The sequence below is a fragment of the Taudactylus pleione genome, unplaced genomic scaffold (assembly GCF_031769625.1).
Source record: "Taudactylus pleione unplaced genomic scaffold, aTauple2 ptg000182l, whole genome shotgun sequence".
Classification (NCBI taxonomy): Eukaryota; Metazoa; Chordata; class Amphibia; order Anura; family Myobatrachidae; genus Taudactylus; species Taudactylus pleione.
The window spans coordinates 2,472,529-2,498,202 of record NW_028284584.1 but is presented as its reverse complement, the minus strand read 5'-3'; the positions used below and the strand labels follow the sequence as shown (position 1 = coordinate 2,498,202).

Here is a 25,674-nt window from a genome sequence, read left to right as displayed (position 1 = left end):
ATTCTCCCCCGGTCTGCTCTCGCTCACCAGCTCCATTATATAACTACCTGTGACACTGGCACCATGCACATACCCCTATTCTCCCCTCGGTCTGCTCTCGCTCACTAGCTCCATTATATAACTACTTCTGACACTGGCACCATGCACATACCCCTATTCTCCCCTCGGTCTGCTCTCGCTCACTAGCTCCATTACATAACTACCTGTGACACTGGCACCATGCACATACCCCTATTCTCCCCTCGGTCTGCTCTCGCTCACTAGCTCCATTATATAACTACCTGTGACACTGGCACCATGCACATACCCCTATTCTCCCCTCGGTCTGCTCTCGCTCACTAGCTCCATTATATAACTACCTGTGACACTGGCACCATGCACATACCCGAATTCTCCCCTCGGTCTGCTCTCGCTCACCAGCTCCATTATATAACTACCTGTGACACTGGCACCATGCACATACCCCTATTCTCCCCTCGGTCTGCTCTCGCTCACCAGCTCCATTATGTAACTACCTGTGGCACTTGCACCATGCACATACCCCTATTCTCCCCTCGGTCTGCTCTCGCTCACCAGCTCCATTATATAACTACCTGTGACACTGGCACCATGCACATACCCCTATTCTCCCCTCGGTCTGCTCTCGCTAACCAGCTCCATTATATAACTACCTGTGACACTGGCACAATACACATACCCCTATTCTCCCCTCGGTCTGCTCTCGCTCACCAGCTCCATTATATAACTACCTGTGACACTGGCACCATGCACATACCCCTATTCTCCCCTCGGTCTGCTCTCGCTAACCAGCTCCATTATATAACTACCTGTGACACTGGCACCATGCACATACCCCTATTCTCCCCTCGGTCTGCTCTCGCTCACCAGCTCCATTATATAACTACATGGGACACTGGCACCATGCACATACCCCTATTCTCCCCTCGGTCTGCTCTCGCTCACCAGCTCCATTATATAACTACCTGTGACACTGGCACCATGCACATACCCCTATTCTCCCCTCGGTCTGCTCTCGCTAACTAGCTCCATTATATAACTACTTCTGACACTGGCACCATGCACATACCCCTATTGTCCCCTCGGTCTGCTCTCGCTAACTAGCACCATTATATAACTACCTCTGACACTGGCACCATGCACATACCCCTATTCTCCCCTCGGTCTGCTCTCGCTAACTAGCTCCATTATATAACTACCTCTGACACTGGCACCATGCACATACCCCTATTGTCCCCTCGGTCTGCTCTCGCTAACTAGCTCCATTATATAACTACCTCTGACACTGGCACCATGCACATACCCCTATTGTCCCCTCGGTCTGCTCTCGCTAACTAGCTCCATTATGTAACTACCTGTGACACTGGCACCATGCACATACCCCTATTCTCCCCTCGGTCTGCTCTCGCTCACCAGCTCCATTATGTAACTACCTGTGACACTGGCACCATGCACATGCCCCTATTCTCCCCTCGGTCTGCTCTCGCTAAGTAGCTCCATTATATAACTACCTGTGACACTGGCACCATGCACATACCCCTATTCTCCCCTCGGTCTGCTCTCGCTCACTAGCTCCATTATATAACTACTTCTGACACTGGCACCATGCACATACCCCTATTCTCCCCTCGGTCTGCTCTCGCTCACCAGCTCCATTATATAACTACCTGTGACACTGGCACCATGCACATACCCCTATTCTCCCCTCGGTCTGCTCTCGCTCACCAGCTCCATTATATAACTACCTGTGACACTGGCACCATGCACATGCCCCTATTCTCCCCTCGGTCTGCTCTCGCTAACTAGCTCCATTATATATCTACCTGTGACACTGGCACCATGCACCTGCCCCTATTCTCCCCTCGGTCTGCTCTCGCTCACTAGCTCCATTATATAACTACCTGTGACACTGGCACCATGCACATACCCCTATTCTCCCCTCGGTCTGCTCTCGCTCACCAGCTCCATTATATAACTACCTGTGACACTGGCACCATGCACATACCCCTATTCTCCCCTCGGTCTGCTCTCGCTCACCAGCTCCATTATATAACTACCTATGACACTGGCACCATGTACATACCCCTATTCTCCCCTCGGTCTGCTCTCGCTCACCAGCTCCATTATATAACTACCTGTGACACTGGCACCATGCACATGCCCCTATTCTCCCCTCGGTCTGCTCTCGCTAACCAGCTCCATTATATAACTACCTGTGACACTGGCACCATGCACATACCCCTATTCTCCCCTCGGTCTGCTCTCGCTCACCAGCTCCATTATATAACTACATGTGACACTGGCACCATGCACATACCCCTATTCTCCCCTCGGTCTGCTCTCGCTCACCAGCTCCATTATGTAACTACCTGTGACACTGGCACCATGTACATACCCATATTCTCCCCTCGGTCTGCTGTCGCTCACCAGCTCCATTATATAACTACCTGTGACACTGGCACCATGCACATACCCATATTCTCCCCTCGGTCTGCTCTCGCTCACCAGCTCCATTATATAACTACCTGTGACAATGGCACCATGCACATACCCCTATTCTCCCCTCGGTCTGCTCTAGCTCACCAGCTCCATTATATAACTACCTGTGACACTGGCACCATGCACATGCCCCTATTCTCCCCTCGGTCTGCTCTCGCTAACTAGCTCCATTATATAACTACCTGTGACACTGGCACCATGCACCTGCCCCTATTCTCCCCTCGGTCTGCTCTCGCTCACTAGCTCCATTATATAACTACCTGTGACACTGGCACCATGTACATACCCCTATTCTCCCCTCGGTCTGCTCTCGCTAACTAGCTCCATTACATAACTACCTGTGACACTGGCACCATGCACATACCCCTATTCTCCCCTCGGTCTGCTCTCGCTAACTAGCTCCATTACGTAACTACCTGTGACACTGGCACCATGCACATACCCCTATTCTCCCCTCGGTCTGCTCTCGCTCACTAGCTCCATTATATAACTACTTCTGACACTGGCACCATGCACATACCCCTATTCTCCCCTCGGTCTGCTCTCGCTCACCAGCTCCATTATTTATCAACCTGTGACACTGGCATCATGCACATACCCCTATTCTCCCCTCGGTCTGCTCAATCTAACTAGCTAAATTATATAACTACCTGTGACACTGGCACCATGCACATACCCCTATTCTCCGCACGGTCTGCTCTCGCTCACTAGCTCCATTATATAACTACCTGTGACACTGGCACCATGCACATACCCCTATTCTCCCCACGGCCTGCTCTCGCTCACTAGCTCCATTATATAACTACCTGTGACACTGGCACCATGCACATACCCCTATTCTCCCCACGGCCTGCTCTCGCTCACTAGCTCCATTATATAACTACCTGTGACACTGGCACCATGCACATACCCCTATTCTCCCCTCGGTCTGCTCTCGCTCACTAGCTCCATTATTTATCTACCTGTGACACTGGCACCATGCACATACCCCTATTCTCCCCTCGGTCTGCTCTCGCTAACTAGCTCCATTATATAACTACCTGTGACACTGGCACCATGCACATACCCCTATTCTCCCCTCGGTCTGCTCTCGCTAACTAGCTCCATTATATAACTACATGGGACACTGGCACCATGCACATACCCCTATTCTCCACTCGATCTGCTCTCGCTAACTAGCTCCATTATATAACTACCTCTGACACTGGCACCATGCACATACCCCTATTCTCCCCTCGGCCTGCTCAATCTAACTAGCTAAATTATATAACTACCTCTGACACTGGCACCATGCACATACCCCTATTCTCCCCTCGGCCTGCTCTCGCTCACCAGCTCCATTATGTAACTACCTGTGACACTGGCACCATGCACATACCCCTATTCTCCCCTCGGTCTGCTCTCGTTCACCAGCTCCATTATATAACTACTTCAGACACTGGCACCATGCACATACCCCTATTCTCCCATCGGTCTGCTCTCGCTCACCAGCTCCATTATATAACTACCTGTGACACTGGCACCATGCACATACCCCTATTCTCCCCTCGGCCTGCTCTCGCTCACCAGCTCCATTATGTAACTACCTCTGACACTGGCACCATGCACATACCCCTATTCTCCCCTCGGCCTGCTCTCGCTCACCAGCTCCATTATATAACTACCTCTGACACTGGCACCATGCACATACCCCTATTCTCCCCTCGGTCTGCTCTCGCTAACTAGCTCCATTATATAACTACCTGTGACACTGGCACCATGCACATACCCCTATTCTCCCCACGGTCTGCTCTCGCTAACTAGCTCCATTATATAACTACCTGTGACACTGGCACCATGCACATACCCCTATTCTCCCCTCGGTCTGCTCTCGCTCACCAGCTCCATTATATAACTACCTGTGACACTGGCACCATGCACATGCCCCTATTCTCCCCTCGGTCTGCTCTCGCTAACTAGCTCCATTATATAACTACCTGTGACACTGGCACCATGCACATACCCCTATTCTCCCATCGGTCTGCTCTCGCTCACCAGCTCCATTATATAACTACCTGTGACACTGGCACCATGCACATACCCCTATTCTCCCCTCGGCCTGCTCTCGCTCACCAGCTCCATTATGTAACTACCTCTGACACTGGCACCATGCACATACCCCTATTCTCCCCTCGGCCTGCTCTCGCTCACCAGCTCCATTATATAACTACCTCTGACACTGGCACCATGCACATACCCCTATTCTCCCCTCGGTCTGCTCTCGCTAACTAGCTCCATTATATAACTACCTGTGACACTGGCACCATGCACATACCCCTATTCTCCCCACGGTCTGCTCTCGCTAACTAGCTCCATTATATAACTACCTGTGACACTGGCACCATGCACATACCCCTATTCTCCCCTCGGTCTGCTCTCGCTCACCAGCTCCATTATATAACTACCTATGACACTGGCACCATGTACATACCCCTATTCTCCCCTCGGTCTGCTCTCGCTAACTAGCTCCATTATTTAACTACCTGTGACACTGGCACCATGCACATACCCCTATTCTCCCCTCGGTCTGCTCTCGCTAACTAGCTCCATTATATAACTACCTGTGACACTGGCACCATGCACATACCCCTATTCTCCCCTCGGTCTGCTCTCGCTCACCAGCTCCATTATATAACTACCTATGACACTGGCACCATGCACATACCCCTATTCTCCCCTCGGTCTGCTCTCGCTCACCAGCTCCATTATATAACTACCTATGACACTGGCACCATGTACATACCCCTATTCTCCCCTCGGTCTGCTCTCGCTAACTAGCTCCATTATATAACTACTTCTGACACTGGCACCATGCACATACCCCTATTCTCCCCTCGGTCTGCTCTCGCTCACTAGCTCCATTACATAACTACCTGTGACACTGGCACCATGCACATACCCCTATTCTCCCCTCGGTCTGCTCTCGCTCACCAGCTCCATTATATAACTACCTGTGACACTGGCACCATGCACATACCCCTATTCTCCCCTCGGTCTGCTCTCGCTCACTAGCTCCATTATATAACTACCTCTGACACTGGCACCATGCACATACCCCTATTCTCCCCTCGGTCTGCTCTCGCTCACCAGCTCCATTATATAACTACCTGTGACACTGGCACCATGCACATACCCCTATTGTCCCCTCAGTCTGCTCTCGCTAACTAGCTCCATTATATAACTACCTGTGACACTGGCACCATGCACATACCCCTATTCTCCCCTCGGCCTGCTCTCGCTCACCAGCTCCATTATGTAACTACCTCTGACACTGGCACCATGCACATACCCCTATTCTCCCCTCGGTCTGCTCTCGCTCACTAGCTCCATTATGTAACTACCTCTGACACTGGCACCATGCACATACCCCTATTCTCCCCTCGGTCTGCTCTCGTTCACCAGCTCCATTATGTAACTACCTCTGACACTGGCACCATGCACATACCCCAATTCTCCCCTCGGTCTACTCTCGCTCACCAGCTCCATTATATAACTACCTGTGACACTGGCACCATGCACATACCCCTATTCTCCCTCGGTCTGCTCTCGCTCACCAGCTCCATTATATAACTACCTCTGACACTGGCACCATGCACATACCCCTATTCTCCCCTCGGCCTGCTCTCGCTCACCAGCTCCATTATATAACTACCTCTGACACTGGCACCATGCACATACCCCTATTCTCCCCTCGGTCTGCTCTCGCTAACTAGCTCCATTATATAACTACCTGTGACACTGGCACCATGCACATACCCCTATTCTCCCCACGGTCTGCTCTCGCTAACTAGCTCCATTATATAACTACCTGTGACACTGGCACCATGCACATACCCCTATTCTCCCCTCGGTCTGCTCTCGCTCACCAGCTCCATTATATAACTACCTGTGACACTGGCACCATGCACATGCCCCTATTCTCCCCTCGGTCTGCTCTCGCTAACTAGCTCCATTATATAACTACCTGTGACACTGGCACCATGCACATACCTCTATTCTCCCCTCGGTCTGCTCTCGCTAACTAGCTCCATTATATAACTACCTGTGACACTGGCACCATGCACATACCCCTATTCTCCCATCGGTCTGCTCTCGCTCACCAGCTCCATTATATAACTACCTGTGACACTGGCACCATGCACATACCCCTATTCTCCCCTCGGCCTGCTCTCGCTCACCAGCTCCATTATGTAACTACCTCTGACACTGGCACCATGCACATACCCCTATTCTCCCCTCGGCCTGCTCTCGCTCACCAGCTCCATTATATAACTACCTCTGACACTGGCACCATGCACATACCCCTATTCTCCCCTCGGTCTGCTCTCGCTAACTAGCTCCATTATATAACTACCTGTGACACTGGCACCATGCACATACCCCTATTCTCCCCACGGTCTGCTCTCGCTAACTAGCTCCATTATATAACTACCTGTGACACTGGCACCATGCACATACCCCTATTCTCCCCTCGGTCTGCTCTCGCTCACCAGCTCCATTATATAACTACCTATGACACTGGCACCATGTACATACCCCTATTCTCCCCTCGGTCTGCTCTCGCTAACTAGCTCCATTATATAACTACCTGTGACACTGGCACCATGCACATACCCCTATTCTCCCCTCGGTCTGCTCTCGCTAACTAGCTCCATTATATAACTACTTCTGACACTGGCACCATGTACATACCCCTATTCTCCCCTCGGTCTGCTCTCGCTCACCAGCTCCATTATGTAACTACCTCTGACACTGGCACCATGCACATTCCCCTATTCTCCCCTCGGTCTGCTCTCGCTCACTAGCTCCATTATATAACTACCTGTGACACTGGCACCATGCACATACCCCTATTCTCCCCTCGGTCTGCTCTCGCTCACTAGCTCCATTACATAACTACCTGTGACACTGGCACCATGCACATACCCCTATTCTCCCCTCGGTCTGCCCTCGCTCACTAGCTCCATTATATAACTACCTGTGACACTGGCACCATGCACATACCCCTATTCTCCCCTCGGTCTGCTCTCGCTCACTAGCTCCATTACATAACTACCTGTGACACTGGCACCATGCACATACCCCTATTCTCCCCTCGGTCTGCCCTCGCTCACTAGCTCCATTATATAACTACCTGTGACACTGGCACCATGCACATACCCCTATTCTCCCCTCGGTCTGCTCTCGCTCACTAGCTCCATTATATAACTACCTGTGACACTGGCACCATGCACATACCCGAATTCTCCCCTCGGTCTGCTCTCGCTCACCAGCTCCATTATATAACTACCTGTGACACTGGCACCATGCACATACCCCTATTCTCCCCTCGGTCTGCTCTCGCTCACCAGCTCCATTATGTAACTACCTGTGGCACTGGCACCATGCACATACCCCTATTCTCCCCTCGGTCTGCTCTCGCTCACCAGCTCCATTATATAACTACCTGTGACACTGGCACCATGCACATACCCATATTCTCCCCTCAGTCTGCTCTCGCTAACTAGCTCCATTATATAACTACTTCTGACACTGGCACCATGCACATACCCCTATTCTCCCCTTGGTCTGCTCTCGCTCACCAGCTCCATTATATAACTACCTGTGACACTGGCACAATACACATACCCCTATTCTCCCCTTGGTCTGCTCTCGCTCACCAGCTCCATTATATAACTACCTATGACACTGGCACCATGCACATACCCCTATTCTCCCCTCGGTCTGCTCTCGCTCACCAGCTCCATTATATTACTACCTATGACACTGGCACCATGCACATACCCCTATTCTCCCCTCGGTCTGCTCTCGCTAACCAGCTCCATTATATAACTACCTGTGACACTGGCACAATACACATACCCCTATTCTCCCCTCGGTCTGCTCTCGCTCACCAGCTCCATTATATAACTACCTATGACACTGGCACCATGCACATACCCCTATTCTCCCCTCGGTCTGCTCTCGCTAACCAGCTCCATTATATAACTACCTGTGACACTGGCACCATGCACATACCCCTATTCTCCCCTCGGTCTGCTCTCGCTAACTAGCTCCATTATATAACTACTTCTGACACTGGCACCATGCACATACCCCTATTGTCCCCTCGGTCTGCTCTCGCTAACTAGCACCATTATATAACTACCTCTGACACTGGCACCATGCACATACCCCTATTCTCCCCTCGGTCTGCTCTCGCTAACTAGCTCCATTATATAACTACCTCTGACACTGGCACCATGCACATACCCCTATTCTCCCCTCGGTCTGCTCTCGCTCACCAGCTCCATTATATAACTACCTGTGACACTGGCACCATGCACATACCCCTATTGTCCCCTCGGTCTGCTCTCGCTAACTAGCTCCATTATATAACTACCTCTGACACTGGCACCATGCACATACCCCTATTGTCCCCTCGGTCTGCTCTCGCTAACTAGCTCCATTATGTAACTACCTGTGACACTGGCACCATGCACATACCCCTATTCTCCCCTCGGTCTGCTCTCGCTCACCAGCTCCATTATGTAACTACCTGTGACACTGGCACCATGCACATGCCCCTATTCTCCCCTCGGTCTGCTCTCGCTAAGTAGCTCCATTATATAACTACCTGTGACACTGGCACCATGCACATACCCCTATTCTCCCCTCGGTCTGCTCTCGCTCACTAGCTCCATTATATAACTACTTCTGACACTGGCACCATGCACATACCCCTATTCTCCCCTCGGTCTGCTCTCGCTCACCAGCTCCATTATATAACTACCTGTGACACTGGCACCATGCACATACCCCTATTCTCCCCTCGGTCTGCTCTCGCTCACCAGCTCCATTATATAACTACCTATGACACTGGCACCATGTACATACCCCTATTCTCCCCTCGGTCTGCTCTCGCTCACCAGCTCCATTATATAACTACCTGTGACACTGGCACCATGCACATGCCCCTATTCTCCCCTCGGTCTGCTCTCGCTAACTAGCTCCATTATATAACTACCTGTGACACTGGCACCATGCACATACCCCTATTCTCCCCTCGGTCTGCTCTCGCTCACCAGCTCCATTATATAACTACCTGTGACACTGGCACCATGCACATACCCCTATTCTCCCCTCGGTCTGCTCTCGCTCACCAGCTCCATTATGTAACTACCTGTGACACTGGCACCATGTACATACCCATATTCTCCCCTCGGTCTGCTCTCGCTCACCAGCTCCATTATATAACTACCTGTGACACTGGCACCATGCACATACCCATATTCTCCCCTCGGTCTGCTCTCGCTCACCAGCTCCATTATATAACTACCTGTGACACTGGCACCATGCACATACCCCTATTCTCCCCTCGGTCTGCTCTCGCTCACCAGCTCCATTATATAACTACCTGTGACACTGGCACCATGCACATACCCCTATTCTCCCCCGGTCTGCTCTCGCTCACCAGCTCCATTATATAACTACGTGTGACACTGGCACCATGCACATACCCCTATTCTCCCCTCGGTCTGCTCTCGCTCACCAGCTCCATTATATAACTACATGGGACACTGGCACCATGCACATACCCCTATTCTCCCCTCGGTCTGCTCTCGCTCACTAGCTCCATTATATAACTACATGGGACACTGGCACCATGCACATACCCCTATTCTCCCCTCGGTCTGCTCTCGCTCACTAGCTCCATTATATAACTACCTATGACACTGGCACCATGCACATACCCCTATTCTCCCCTCGGTCTGCTCTCGCTCACTAGCTCCATTATATAACTACATGGGACACTGGCACCATGCACATACCCCTATTCTCCCCTCGGTCTGCTCTCGCTCACTAGCTCCATTATATAACTACCTATGACACTGGCACCATGCACATACCCCTATTCTCCCCTCGGTCTGCTCTCGCTCACTAGCTCCATTATATAACTACTTCTGACACTGGCACCATGCACATACCCCTATTCTCCCCTCGGTCTGCTCTCGCTCACTAGCTCCATTATATAACTACCTGTGACACTGGCACCATGCACATACCCCTATTCTCCCCTCGGTCTGCCCTCGCTCACTAGCTCCATTATATAACTACCTGTGACACTGGCACCATGCACATACCCCTATTCTCCCCTCGGTCTGCTCTCGCTCACTAGCTCCATTATATAACTACCTGTGACACTGGCACCATGCACATACCCGAATTCTCCCCTCGGTCTGCTCTCGCTCACCAGCTCCATGATATAACTACCTGTGACACTGGCACCATGCACATACCCCTATTCTCCCCTCGGTCTGCTCTCGCTCACCAGCTCCATTATATAACTACCTATGACACTGGCACTATGCACATACCCCTATTCTCCCCACGGTCTGCTCTCGCTCACTAGCTCCATTATATAACTACCTGTGGCACTGGCACCATGCACATACCCCTATTCTCCCCTCGGTCTGCTCTCGCTCACCAGCTCCATTATATAACTACCTGTGACACTGGCACCATGCACATACCCATATTCTCCCCTCAGTCTGCTCTCGCTAACTAGCTCCATTATATAACTACCTCTGACACTGGCACCATGCACATACCCCTATTCTCCCCTTGGTCTGCTCTCGCTCACCAGCTCCATTATATAACTACCTGTGACACTGGCACAATACACATACCCCTATTCTCCCCTTGGTCTGCTCTCGCTCACCAGCTCCATTATAAAACTACCTGTGACACTGGCACAATACACATACCCCTATTCTCCCCTTGGTCTGCTCTCGCTCACCAGCTCCATTATATAACTACCTGTGACACTGGCACCATGCACATACCCCTATTCTCCCCTCGGTCTGCTCTCGCTCACCAGCTCCATTATATAACTACCTGTGACACTGGCACAATACACATACCCCTATTCTCCCCTTGGTCTGCTCTCGCTCACTAGCTCCATTATGTAACTACCTGTGACACTGGCACCATGCACATACCCCTATTCTCCCCTTGGTCTGCTCTCGCTCACCAGCTCCATTATATAACTACCTGTGACACTGGCACAATACACATACCCCTATTCTCCCCTTGGTCTGCTCTCGCTCACTAGCTCCATTATGTAACTACCTGTGACACTGGCACCATGCACATACCCCTATTCTCCCCTTGGTCTGCTCTCGCTCACCAGCTCCATTATATAACTACCTGTGACACTGGCACCATGCACATACCCCTATTCTCCCCTCGGTCTGCTCTCGCTAACCAGCTCCATTATATAACTACCTGTGACACTGGCACAATACACATACCCCTATTCTCCCCTTGGTCTGCTCTCGCTCACTAGCTCCATTATGTAACTACCTGTGACACTGGCACCATGCACATACCCCTATTCTCCCCTCGGTCTGCTCTCGCTCACCAGCTCCATTATATAACTACCTATGACACTGGCACCATGCACATACCCCTATTCTCCCCTCGGTCTGCTCTCGCTAACCAGCTCCATTATATAACTACCTGTGACACTGGCACCATGCACATACCCCTATTCTCCCCACGGTCTGCTCTCGCTCACTAGCTCCATTATATAACTACCTGTGACACTGGCACCATGCACATACCCCTATTCTCCCCTCGGTCTGCTCTCGCTAACCAGCTCCATTATATAACTACCTATGACACTGGCACCATGCACATACCCCTATTCTCCCCTCGGTCTGCTCTCGCTCACCAGCTCCATTATATAACTACATGGGACACTGGCACCATGCACATACCCCTATTCTCCCCTCGGTCTGCTCTCGCTCACCAGCTCCATTATATAACTACCTGTGACACTGGCACCATGCACATACCCCTATTCTCCCCTCGATCTACTCTCGCTAACTAGCTCCATTATATAACTACCTATGACACTGGCACCATGCACATACCCCTATTCTCCCCACGGTCTGCTCTCGCTCACTAGCTCCATTATATAACTACCTGTGGCACTGGCACCATGCACATACCCCTATTCTCCCCTCGGTCTGCTCTCGCTCACCAAGTCCATTATATAACTACCTGTGACACTGGCACCATGCACATACCCATATTCTCCCCTCAGTCTGCTCTCGCTAACTAGCTCCATTATATAACTACCTCTGACACTGGCACCATGCACATACCCCTATTCTCCCCTTGGTCTGCTCTCGCTCACCAGCTCCATTATATAACTACCTGTGACACTGGCACAATACACATACCCCTATTCTCCCCTTGGTCTGCTCTCGCTCACCAGCTCCATTATAAAACTACCTGTGACACTGGCACAATACACATACCCCTATTCTCCCCTTGGTCTGCTCTCGCTCACCAGCTCCATTATATAACTACCTGTGACACTGGCACCATGCACATACCCCTATTCTCCCCTCGGTCTGCTCTCGCTCACCAGCTCCATTATATAACTACCTGTGACACTGGCACAATACACATACCCCTATTCTCCCCTTGGTCTGCTCTCGCTCACTAGCTCCATTATGTAACTACCTGTGACACTGGCACCATGCACATACCCCTATTCTCCCCTTGGTCTGCTCTCGCTCACCAGCTCCATTATATAACTACCTGTGACACTGGCACAATACACATACCCCTATTCTCCCCTTGGTCTGCTCTCGCTCACTAGCTCCATTATGTAACTACCTGTGACACTGGCACCATGCACATACCCCTATTCTCCCCTTGGTCTGCTCTCGCTCACCAGCTCCATTATATAACTACCTGTGACACTGGCACCATGCACATACCCCTATTCTCCCCTCGGTCTGCTCTCGCTAACCAGCTCCATTATATAACTACCTGTGACACTGGCACAATACACATACCCCTATTCTCCCCTTGGTCTGCTCTCGCTCACTAGCTCCATTATGTAACTACCTGTGACACTGGCACCATGCACATACCCCTATTCTCCCCTCGGTCTGCTCTCGCTCACCAGCTCCATTATATAACTACCTATGACACTGGCACCATGCACATACCCCTATTCTCCCCTCGGTCTGCTCTCGCTAACCAGCTCCATTATATAACTACCTGTGACACTGGCACCATGCACATACCCCTATTCTCCCCACGGTCTGCTCTCGCTCACTAGCTCCATTATATAACTACCTGTGACACTGGCACCATGCACATACCCCTATTCTCCCCTCGGTCTGCTCTCGCTAACCAGCTCCATTATATAACTACCTATGACACTGGCACCATGCACATACCCCTATTCTCCCCTCGGTCTGCTCTCGCTCACCAGCTCCATTATATAACTACATGGGACACTGGCACCATGCACATACCCCTATTCTCCCCTCGGTCTGCTCTCGCTCACCAGCTCCATTATATAACTACCTGTGACACTGGCACCATGCACATACCCCTATTCTCCCCTCGATCTACTCTCGCTAACTAGCTCCATTATATAACTACCTATGACACTGGCACCATGCACATACCCCTATTCTCCCCTCGGTCTGCTCTCGCTCACCAGCTCCATTATATAACTACTTCTGACACTGGCACCATGCACATACCCCTATTCTCCCCTTGGTCTGCTCTCGCTCACCAGCTCCATTATATAACTACCTATGACACTGGCACCATGCACATACCCCTATTCTCCCCACGGTCTGCTCTCGCTCACCAGCTCCATTATATAACTACCTGTGACACTGGCACCATGCACATACCCCTATTCTCCCCTCGGTCTGCTCTCGCTCACTAGCACCATTATATAACTACCTGTGACACTGGCACCATGCACAAACCCCTATTCTCCCCTCGGTCTGCTCTCGCTAACTAGCTCCATTATATAACTACTTCTGACACTGGCACCATGCACATACCCCTATTCTCCCCTCGGTCTGCTCTCGCACACCAGCTCCATTATATAACTACCTGTGACACTGGCACCATGCACATACCCCTATTCTCCCCTCGGTCTGCCCTCGCTCACCAGCTCCATTATATAACTACCTGTGACACTGGCACCATGCACATACCCCTATTCTCCCCTCGGTCTGCCCTCGCTCACCAGCTCCATTATTTATCTACCTGTGACACTGGCACCATGCACATACCCCTATTCTCCCCTCGGTCTGCCCTCGCTCACCAGCTCCATTATATAACTACCTGTGACACTGGCACCATGCACATACCCCTATTCTCCCCTCGGTCTGCTCTCGCTAACTAGCCCCATTATGTAACTACCTGTGACACTGGCACCATGCACATACCCCTATTCTCCCCTCGGTCTGCTCTCGCTCACCAGCTCCATTATATAACTACTTCTGACACTGGCACCATGCACATACCCCTATTCTCCCCTCGGCCTGCTCTCGCTAACTAGCTCCATTATATAACTACCTCTGACACTGGCACCATGCACATACCCTTATTCTCCCCTCGGTCTGCTCTCGCTCACCAGCTCCATTATATAACTACCTGTGACACTGGCACCATGCACATACCCCTATTCTCCCCTCGGTCTGCTCTCGCTCACTAGCTCCATTATATAACTACCTGTGACACTGGCACCATGTACATACCCTTATTCTCCCCTCGGTCTGCTCTCGCTCACCAGCTCCATTATATAACTACCTGTGACACTGGCACCATGCACATACCCCTATTCTCCCCTCGGTCTGCTCTCGCTCACCAGCTCCATTATATAACTACTTCTGACACTGGCACCATGCACATACCCCTATTCTCCCCTCGGCCTGCTCTCGCTAACTAGCTCCATTATATAACTACCTCTGACACTGGCACCATGCACATACCCTTATTCTCCCCTCGGTCTGCTCTCGCTCACCAGCTCCATTATATAACTACCTGTGACACTGGCACCATGCACATACCCCTATTCTCCCCTCGGTCTGCTCTCGCTCACTAGCTCCATTATATAACTACCTGTGACACTGGCACCATGTACATACCCTTATTCTCCCCTCGGTCTGCTCTCGCTCACCAGCTCCATTATATAACTACCTGTGACACTGGCACCATGCACATACCCCTATTCTCCCCTCGGTCTGCTCTCGCTCACCAGCTCCATTATATAACTACTTCTGACACTGGCACCATGCACATACCCCTATTCTCCCCTTGGTCTGCTCTCGCTCACCAGCTCCATTATATAACTACCTATGACACTGGCACCATGCACATACCCCTATTCTCCCCACGGTCTGCTCTCGCTAACTAGCTCCATTATATAACTACTTCTGACACTGGCACCATGCACATACCCCTATTCTCCCCTCGGTCTGCTCTCGCACACCAGCTCCATTATATAACTACCTGTGACACTGGCACCATGCACATACCCCTATTCTCCCCTCGGTCTGCCCTCGCTCACCAGCTCCATTATATAACTACCTGTGACACTGGCACCATGCACATACCCCTATTCTCCCCTCGGTCTGCCCTCGCTCACCAGCTCCATTATTTATCTACCTGTGACACTGGCACCATGCACATACCCCTATTCTCCCCTCGGTCTGCCCTCGCTCACCAGCTCCATTATATAACTACCTGTGACACTGGCACCATGCACATACCCCTATTCTCCCCTCGGTCTGCTCTCGCTAACTAGCCCCATTATGTAACTACCTGTGACACTGGCACCATGCACATACCCCTATTCTCCCCTCGGTCTGCTCTCGCTCACCAGCTCCATTATATAACTACTTCTGACACTGGCACCATGCACATACCCCTATTCTCCCCTCGGCCTGCTCTCGCTAACTAGCTCCATTATATAACTACCTCTGACACTGGCACCATGCACATACCCTTATTCTCCCCTCGGTCTGCTCTCGCTCACCAGCTCCATTATATAACTACCTGTGACACTGGCACCATGCACATACCCCTATTCTCCCCTCGGTCTGCTCTCGCTCACTAGCTCCATTATATAACTACCTGTGACACTGGCACCATGTACATACCCTTATTCTCCCCTCGGTCTGCTCTCGCTCACCAGCTCCATTATATAACTACCTGTGACACTGGCACCATGCACATACCCCTATTCTCCCCTCGGTCTGGTCTCGCTCACCAGCTCCATTATTTATCTACCTGTGACACTGGCACCATGCACATACCCCTATTCTCCCCTCGGTCTGCCCTCGCTCACCAGCTCCATTATATAACTACCTGTGACACTGGCACCATGCACATACCCCTATTCTCCCCTCGGTCTGCTCTCGCTAACTAGCCCCATTATGTAACTACCTGTGACACTGGCACCATGCACATACCCCTATTCTCCCCTCGGTCTGCTCTCGCTCACCAGCTCCATTATATAACTACTTCTGACACTGGCACCATGCACATACCCCTATTCTCCCCTCGGCCTGCTCTCGCTAACTAGCTCCATTATATAACTACCTCTGACACTGGCACCATGCACATACCCTTATTCTCCCCTCGGTCTGCTCTCGCTCACCAGCTCCATTATATAACTACCTGTGACACTGGCACCATGCACATACCCCTATTCTCCCCTCGGTCTGCTCTCGCTCACTAGCTCCATTATATAACTACCTGTGACACTGGCACCATGTACATACCCTTATTCTCCCCTCGGTCTGCTCTCGCTCACCAGCTCCATTATATAACTACCTGTGACACTGGCACCATGCACATACCCCTATTCTCCCCTCGGTCTGGTCTCGCTCACCAGCTCCATTATAGATCACTACTATCTTTCTCTTTAGACAAATTATCCAGTTTCATTATCTCTATCTATAACAATTGTGCTCTTTCTTGAGAATGATTGTGGCCAAATGCTTTCAAAATGTTCTTTTGTGTTATAGGTACAAATTGTTCTTGGAAAAGCAAATCTATACAAATAAAAACAAAATAGTCAAGTCTGAATAAATACACAAATACCAAATTATGTATAAACTACAGCATTAACGCCTTTTTGGAAGCTGTTCTTCAGGAATATTCATATTAATTTGCCAAAAAGCCGATTGTCAAGAGTCTAAAATCCTTCTGTTGGATTACAAAAATCCATATTTAGCATTTTTTGTGAAACACAAAATAATTATTCAGAGCAGATGCGGATACTGAGTAGTAGTGGTTTTGTTCACTGATAATTATTATAATTTATTTTATACTGTATAGATAAGATGAATAAGCATCTGGAAATTAAATCACACTGATCTGCAGGAAAGAACCCAAATCAGCAATTATCTGTAAGGGAATGTTCTTATGTCTTTCCCGCTAACATTCCATTCATCCATTACATTTCTGCAAAAAGTAACATTTCAATTAAAATGTATAAACTACAATTCTTATACTGTATAATGTGCAAAATCAACATGTGTGAAGAAGACTATAGCATATTATTAGAGTACAATGTTGCTATTCAAGTGGAATAATGATTATTAAATCATTTATCAAACTAGGAATATAATGTATGCTACAAATTCTATGACATCCGGTGAGGAACATGGCAAACAGTAATTGCCGACACCTATTGTCTGGTCTTTGCAGGGGGAACTATATTTTAGGTAAATCAGTACCTGGGGATTTGAGCCTTATCAATGTAATAAATATATGTGATATCAATACATTTTTTGGCACAAAGTCCCTCAATGATGTATCTGGATTCTAGAAAGCAAGGCTGAATTTTCAGAAATAGTCAAATACTCTGACAAGAAATTACATTTACATTGACTAATATTTAATTTGTTAGTATTGAAAGATCAGGGATGAACTCAAATGAACCTGAATAATGTAAGTTAATTGACATTTTCTTTACCATGGAATCCAAGTCCTGATACTATATTATATGCAGGAATATGAGTCTCTGTGAGAAAGCATTCTAATCCAAAAGTCACTAATTCTAAAGGGTGCCAGATTTAAACTGTAATATATTCATTGATAAATTGTAAAATCTATTATTTGAATATTCATCTTATTGTATGTCCATGAATTCATTTAATAAGTTGTATTTAAATAATAATGTAGTAATTGTTAAATCCAACAACTACATTTCTCACTACAAAGTAGTTTCTCGTTCTATTAAGTGACAGTGAATGTAACGTACAGTATATATCATAATGTGTGTAAGTTTAGCTAGAGGTTTAACATTTTTAAATATTTGCATAGACTCTACTGACTAATAAGGATATATATAATTATATTGTAATTAAAATGTTTTACATGACATGTTCAATAATTAATTTTAATATACAGCTTGTGAGTCCTTTCTTTTTACATTTAAAAAAAAATAAAATTTCCACTAATGCCATGAACTAAATGAAAATATCAATGAGATACATTTAAAATAAGAAACAATTTGGATTTATGAATTTGGGTTTATATAAACATCACAATCACATCACATCCTGCAATCACAATCACATCACATCTCAATCAGATCACATCACATCACAGGCTGCAATCACATCACAATCACATCACAATTACATCACATCACAATCACATCACATCACATCCTGCAATCACATCACATCACAATCACATCACATCACAATCACATCCTGCAATCACATCACATCACATCACAATCACATCACAATCACAGGCTGCAATCACATCACAATCCCATCACATCACAATCCCATCACATCACAATCCCATCACATCACAATCCCATCACAATCACATCACATCACAATCACATCACAATCACATCACATCCTGCAATCACATCACAATCACATCCTGCAATCACATCACATCACACCACAATCACATCCTGCAATCACATCACAATCACATCACATCCTGCAATCACATCACATCACATCACAATCACATCACAATCACAGGCTGCAATCACAGGCTGCAATCACATCACAATCACATCACATCACAATTCCATCACATCACAATCCCATCACATCACAATCACATCACATCACAATCACATCACAATCACATCACAATCACAGGCTGCAATCACATCACAATCACATCACAATCCCATCACATCACAATCCCATCACATCACAATCACATCACAATCACATCACAATCACATCCTGCAATCACATCCTGCAATCACATCCTGCAATCACATCCTGCAATCACATCACATCACATCACAATCACATCACATCCTGCAATCACATCACAATCACATCCTGCAATCACATCACATCACACCACAATCACATCCTGCAATCACATCACAATCACATCACAATCACATCCTGCAATCACATCACATCACATCACAATCACATCACAATCACAGGCTGCAATCACAGGCTGCAATCACATCACAATCACATCACATCACAATTCCATCACATCACAATCCCATCACATCACAATCACATCACAATCACATCACAATCACATCACAATCACAGGCTGCAATCACATCACAATCACATCACAATCCCATCACATCACAATCCCATCACATCACAATCACATCACAATCACATCACAATCACATCCTGCAATCACATCCTGCAATCACATCACATCACATCACAATCACATCACAAACACAGGCTGCAATCACAACATAAATTAGCAGGAAATAGCTTCACATTGCACAGAAATGTGAGAGAGTATTGTTCAGCTTTGTGAATTGCCTAAAGGATCTTCACACAAAAACAATTGGGTGGTCTGAAGCGGTAATTGGCCAAAGTCATAAAGGCAAACAGACCGTGATTGGGTTTTACTTTAGAGAAAGCTAAACAATGTAACATTATATATGGGTGCTGGACGCAGTTTACATTAAAGCTCAAGCTCACAATTGACACATCTCTGGACATGGCAGCAGATGCTCTGGATCATAACAGTGATTGGTCAGAAGACTCCAGTCATCACCAGCTGCAGATAATTAAAGGGTCACAATGCTGGCCAATAACGTCCTGGCTAGGACCATAGCTACCTAGAGGATCGTGAGGGGAACCTTTAAAGATGATCCGATATGTAGTAAGGAACAGGGCTCCTTCAGCTGGCAGGATGTGAGGACCTCCAAGCATCCCTCCAGTCGCCTCTTCCCTTCCATCAGGGTCCAAAATAACCCGCAGAGCTTCGCACACAAACTCTTCGCCGGGGAGCAAGGCTGGTCTCAGGATTTTGGGCTGTAAACAACAATTGGGATTATATTACTTGAATAACTCACGAGCTGAACATCTAGAATTTAGATTTGAATTAAATGACTGAGTGGAACTGTTACATCTGTAATGTACAAAGATCCTAGCGGGTGGCTCAGCCCACAGGACGGGTGCCTCCACTGTATGTACAAAGTGTGTAAAAAGTGTATTATTTTTGTTGGTGATCATAATGATCATTGGCCATAGTTTAAGCGAATACACTTTTCCCTGCTACAGAGAGAACTTATTGGGATCTACTTGGAAAAACCACCAATGTGACAAATAGATTCGCTCTGGTTATCTCCTGAGGAACAAAAGACAGGCAACACATTCTGGTTCTTACATGGAGCATGTTCTAATTATGGGCTGTACAAAAATAATAGCTTATGTTTTATTCTAAACAATCCTTTCTCCAGATCACCCACCTTTTTGATTGGAGGTAGTCTTCGGCTTTCCCGATGCACGGCTTCCAGTGTTTCAATATGCATAGCTACAATACCTACCAGATACAAAAACGCTGGTCAGTACGGTCCCTATTGTATGCCTTTCTGATGTTATATGACTAGCGAGATACAGATGTGTCATTACTTAGCACAACTCATACTGAGCAGAGCAGTGCGAGATGGTAGCGCCATTAATGACACCACCTTGTGCTATGGTATCGCACTGCCACCACTGCTCTAAACTTAACACTTTATATTGCGAAAACTGACACTAATGTCGCAAATACTGAAGCAGAAAAGAACATTACGACTAGTGACTATTGTGGCTTATCCATAAGTCTGACAATGCGGCTAAAAGTAGAAAATCATGTTGTCTTACATTGTTGTATAAACAGGGGGGACCAGCGCTCACCCAAATGTGACACCATGGAGGTAAGCAGTAACAAAATAAATATATATAAAAATGAAAATAATCAGACAGATATGATGTGAATGTAAGATATGTATTTAATAAGATAGGGCAAATACAAACTCAACTCATATGTGCTGAGAACAAATAGATCTAGAATAAAGAATTAATTATTCAAGGCAGAAAAAAATTACAAGTAAAAAAAAGGGATAATCTGATAATGGTAAAGAAATATAAAATAAAGGTAATCCAATAAGAGCCAGGTAAAGCGCGTTCCTAAAATGTATCCTAATACCGGTATACAACATAATCTACAGACATACAAACAGGGGAGGGATTATTATCTGCGGTATCATTATCCTCTTACTACCAACCTCATCTCTTTGGAAGTAGCAGACATTTAATGATACTATGCACTGTGTTTCTGCCAGGTTTATATTAACATATGGTTCATAATTGAATAATCCTCCCTATCTACATCCAGGATTTTTAATCCATCTTTCCATTATTAGGAAATCATTAGATATTTTAATTGGTTTAGAGTCGTTGTGTCTCTGTATGTACGTCCCCTCATGTATTTAATCCTTTGGTATTCACCTGCTCTGACACTTTATTGCCAATAAACTGCCAATATATGGATAGCCTGTGCGGCATAGCAGTATTTCAATCAAAGCCTGATGAAGCCTGCTACGGCGGGTGAAACGCGTTGCACTGTGGGACTTCTGAACACTGACACTTTGCTATACCGCGGTGTGTTAGGAGTCTGCCGACAGACGTTTGTTAAACACTGCACCCTACATCAGACATCGCTCGTATACACAGGAGACCGAGCAGCCGGCCCACCCCGGACTCTGACTGGAGCTGATACGCAATCCCTCCTGAATTACCGGAGGGAACAGAAAGAGCGTCCTGATTCCTGTCAAGACGGGTGAGTAAAACGCCAATCAGGTGTATCACCCATTCTGTTTCTAAAGAGACTGCCTAGACTTTATTCAGAACTAGCTTCTCTCACTACTACTATTCCCAGTACTATTACAGTATACCGTACAAACACCGCTTGGAGCATGGTATTTGTGTAAACAGGGAGATCCCTTGGCCTTGGCTGGAATTGTTTTGGGGTACTTTGCATCTCGGACGTGAACCCCTTAATGTTGGGGACGCCAGTATAGAGGAGTCTTGACGATTGGCCTGGCGCTTATTCATATATTTGCAAATTATCATGAAGGATTTAAGTATTTTTTGTTGATTTTGCTGCAGTGTGCTGGAGGGCAAACCCCCTTTGTTCTGTGCTCAGTGTAAACCTCGCCCACCTGTGCAATGTCATTAAGCTGATGTGAGCGACCTCCATACATTTTGTTTGCAGTCTTGAGAGGCATGAAGGGAGCCAGCATTGGGAGGATGTGTTGGTCCTTAAAGTGCCATGTGGAGGTATCTGGGGTACCTCCAAGGTGAGTTAGCTCTCAGGTTATACATGTGCTGTTATTATGCAGTACATTAATTTGTAATTATATGACCCAGAGTGGGTGCTACTATTATGTAGCAATAATTATTTTGGGGTGAGCGTTTGGGAATGGGGCCCCCGGAGTTGTTCTGACTGGACCTTTTTCAGGGCATCACCACTTAATTCACATAGATATTTTTATCACTTTTCTAATTGTTTGATTATTATTTATGTCATTTTAATTCTTTCACATTTCATTAACACGTATTGATTTATCCTTACACATCTATCCTTTACACTTCACTATCACCTTTTTTTCCCCTTTTCGCGTGATGCCCTGGGGATGGTCCTTGGCTGGAATTTTTTGGGGGTACTTTGCTTAATGTTGGGGAAACCATTATAGAGGAGCCTTGACGATTGGCCTGGCGCTTATTCATATATTTGCAAATGTATGTAACTAATACCTCTGAATCTCTATTATTATGTAGGGTTTAAGTATTTTTTGTTGATTTTGCTACAGTGTGCTGGGGGGCAAATCCCTTTTTTCTGCTTCCTGCATTCATCCTAAGGATTTTTGGTGAACATTATTACTAATCCCTCCCCTGTTTGTATGTCTGTATATTATGTTGTATACCGGTATTAGGATACATTTTAGGAACACGCTTTACCTGGCTCTTATTGATTACCTTTATTTTATAATTTTTTTACCATTATCAGATTATCAATTTTTTACTTGTATTTTATTCCTGTCTTTAATAATTAATTATTTATTCTAGATCTATTTGTTCTGAGCACATGTGAGTTGAGTTTGTATTTGCCCTATCTTATTAAATAAATATCTTACATTCACATCATATCTGCCTATTTGATTATTTTAATTTTTATATATATGTATTTTGTTACTGCTTACAACTATGGGGCCGAATTCAATTCAACGCGCTGTGTGCCTGGTCGGGAAGCAGGTTAAGCTGCATATACACACAACGATTTTGTTTAATGATAATCGTTTGAAAAAATCGTTCACTTTCTGAGTCAAACGATGAATGATAATTGTTCATGCGCGTCCACGTTTGTAGTTCAATCAGACTTGTCAACTCAATGATTTTCATTAAGGGAATATGCAAAAATCGTTTGTAGTTCAAAAAAATCGATCATTACACTTTAAAAACCTGACAGATAATCTGACAGAAAATCGTTCATAAAATCGTTGGTAACAAAATCGTTGTGTGCGCGCAGCTTAAGTCTTAAGGTGCAGTAACTGGCATTCTCCAACTAAAGTGCCAGGCGCGCAGTTGTTGACGCTATGCTAAGCCAGCTGACAGCTGCGCGCCTGGCACTTTGTTGGAATTCTCCTCGCATCCCCAGGGGTGTGTGAGAAGAAATCCTTAAGCCGCACAAACAGCGCGGTGTATTGAATAACTTCGGAGCTCTCTCCTGCAGCTATTCAACACTGCACAGAACTGAACTCGGCCCATGGTGCCACATTTGGGTGAACTCTGGTTCCCCGTTTATTCTGTATTGTTTAGGTAGGTGGGGTGGCCTACATGATTCCAGCAGCCCCCTTCCCAAGGGCATTTTTGATCCAACAATAACGCAGCCTCTATCTCCATATTTCTATGACATTGTTGTGTCAGAGTTCACTGTATTATATGTACAACATGATTTCCCACGTTCAGCCAGCATTACGGATAGGCAGCAATGTTATAACAACATCATTTACTTATATGGTGATTTTCTGCACATTTTTTTTATTGCAAATTGCAGCAAATTTATTTGAGTAGTCACAATTTTCTTGCATAATTTAGATATGAGCGATTCGGTTTTAGTTCAGATCTTCCCATAAAGTTTGGATCTCAGAATAAGGCAAAACCTCATCTTAGCGGAAATCTGGGCTCTCGTTACACATCTGTAACACTGCCAGAGCCCATTACATGAGAAGAGTCAGGACAGGAACATACCTGGGATCATACAGTGCAGGCTCTTTATGTGGTCCTGTGTCACCCCGCTCTCCGTACACACCTTGTCAATAAACCTGGTAATGAAGCGGACCACGGAATTGGCAATATCATTCTCTGAGTCCTCAAAGCCACTCTCAGTGTCATAGCTCTCTGCAACACTGCCGGCAATACTGTAGTACACAAAAAAACAATATATTCAATTCTTATTGCACAAGACACATTTATTAATAGTGATTGTGAATGAGCTCCAATACCGACATCTCAGTGCCACTAAATAGTGTGAATGGGCAGACACCGCATGCGCAGATGAAGGAATTAAATAGTTGAACTTGAAAGTCAGCTCATATGAAACAAAGACACACTGTAACATGGCGGTAACATGACTGTAACATGGCGGTAACATGGCGTTAACATGACGGTAACATGACTGTAACATGGCGGTAACATGACTGTAACATGGCGGTATCGGTAACATGGCGTTAACATGGCGGTAACATGACTAACATGGCGGTAACATGGCGGTAACATGACAGTAACACGACAGTAACATGACAGTAACATGACAGTAACATGACAGTAACATGACAGTAACATGACGGTAACATGACGGTAACAGGAGGTGGAAGGCCAATTTAAAATACAGGAAGTAGCACAGCCAGCGGTGGCCCTTTTCTCCCAAGTCATGTGCAGCCATGGTGGTTGGGTTGGTGAAGTGCATGCTGGGTAGGGTTATATAAAATCACGCAGC

General features: G+C 47.1%; 1 protein-coding gene across 2 annotated transcripts in view; it reads right to left on the bottom strand.

Moving 5' to 3' along the window:
• The window catches only part of SBF2 (SET binding factor 2), an 805,041-nt gene that overhangs the window by 142,769 nt on the left and 636,598 nt on the right, over positions 1-25,674 (bottom strand). For both annotated transcript variants that reach the window (XM_088476083.1, XM_088476084.1), the window contains exons 20-22: positions 24,927-25,096; positions 21,101-21,174; positions 20,468-20,663 (exon numbers count right to left, since the gene is read on the bottom strand). In XM_088476083.1, coding sequence (XP_088332209.1) covers positions 20,468-20,663; positions 21,101-21,174; positions 24,927-25,096 — 440 coding nt within the window. The remainder of the gene's footprint in view (positions 1-20,467; positions 20,664-21,100; positions 21,175-24,926; positions 25,097-25,674) is intronic.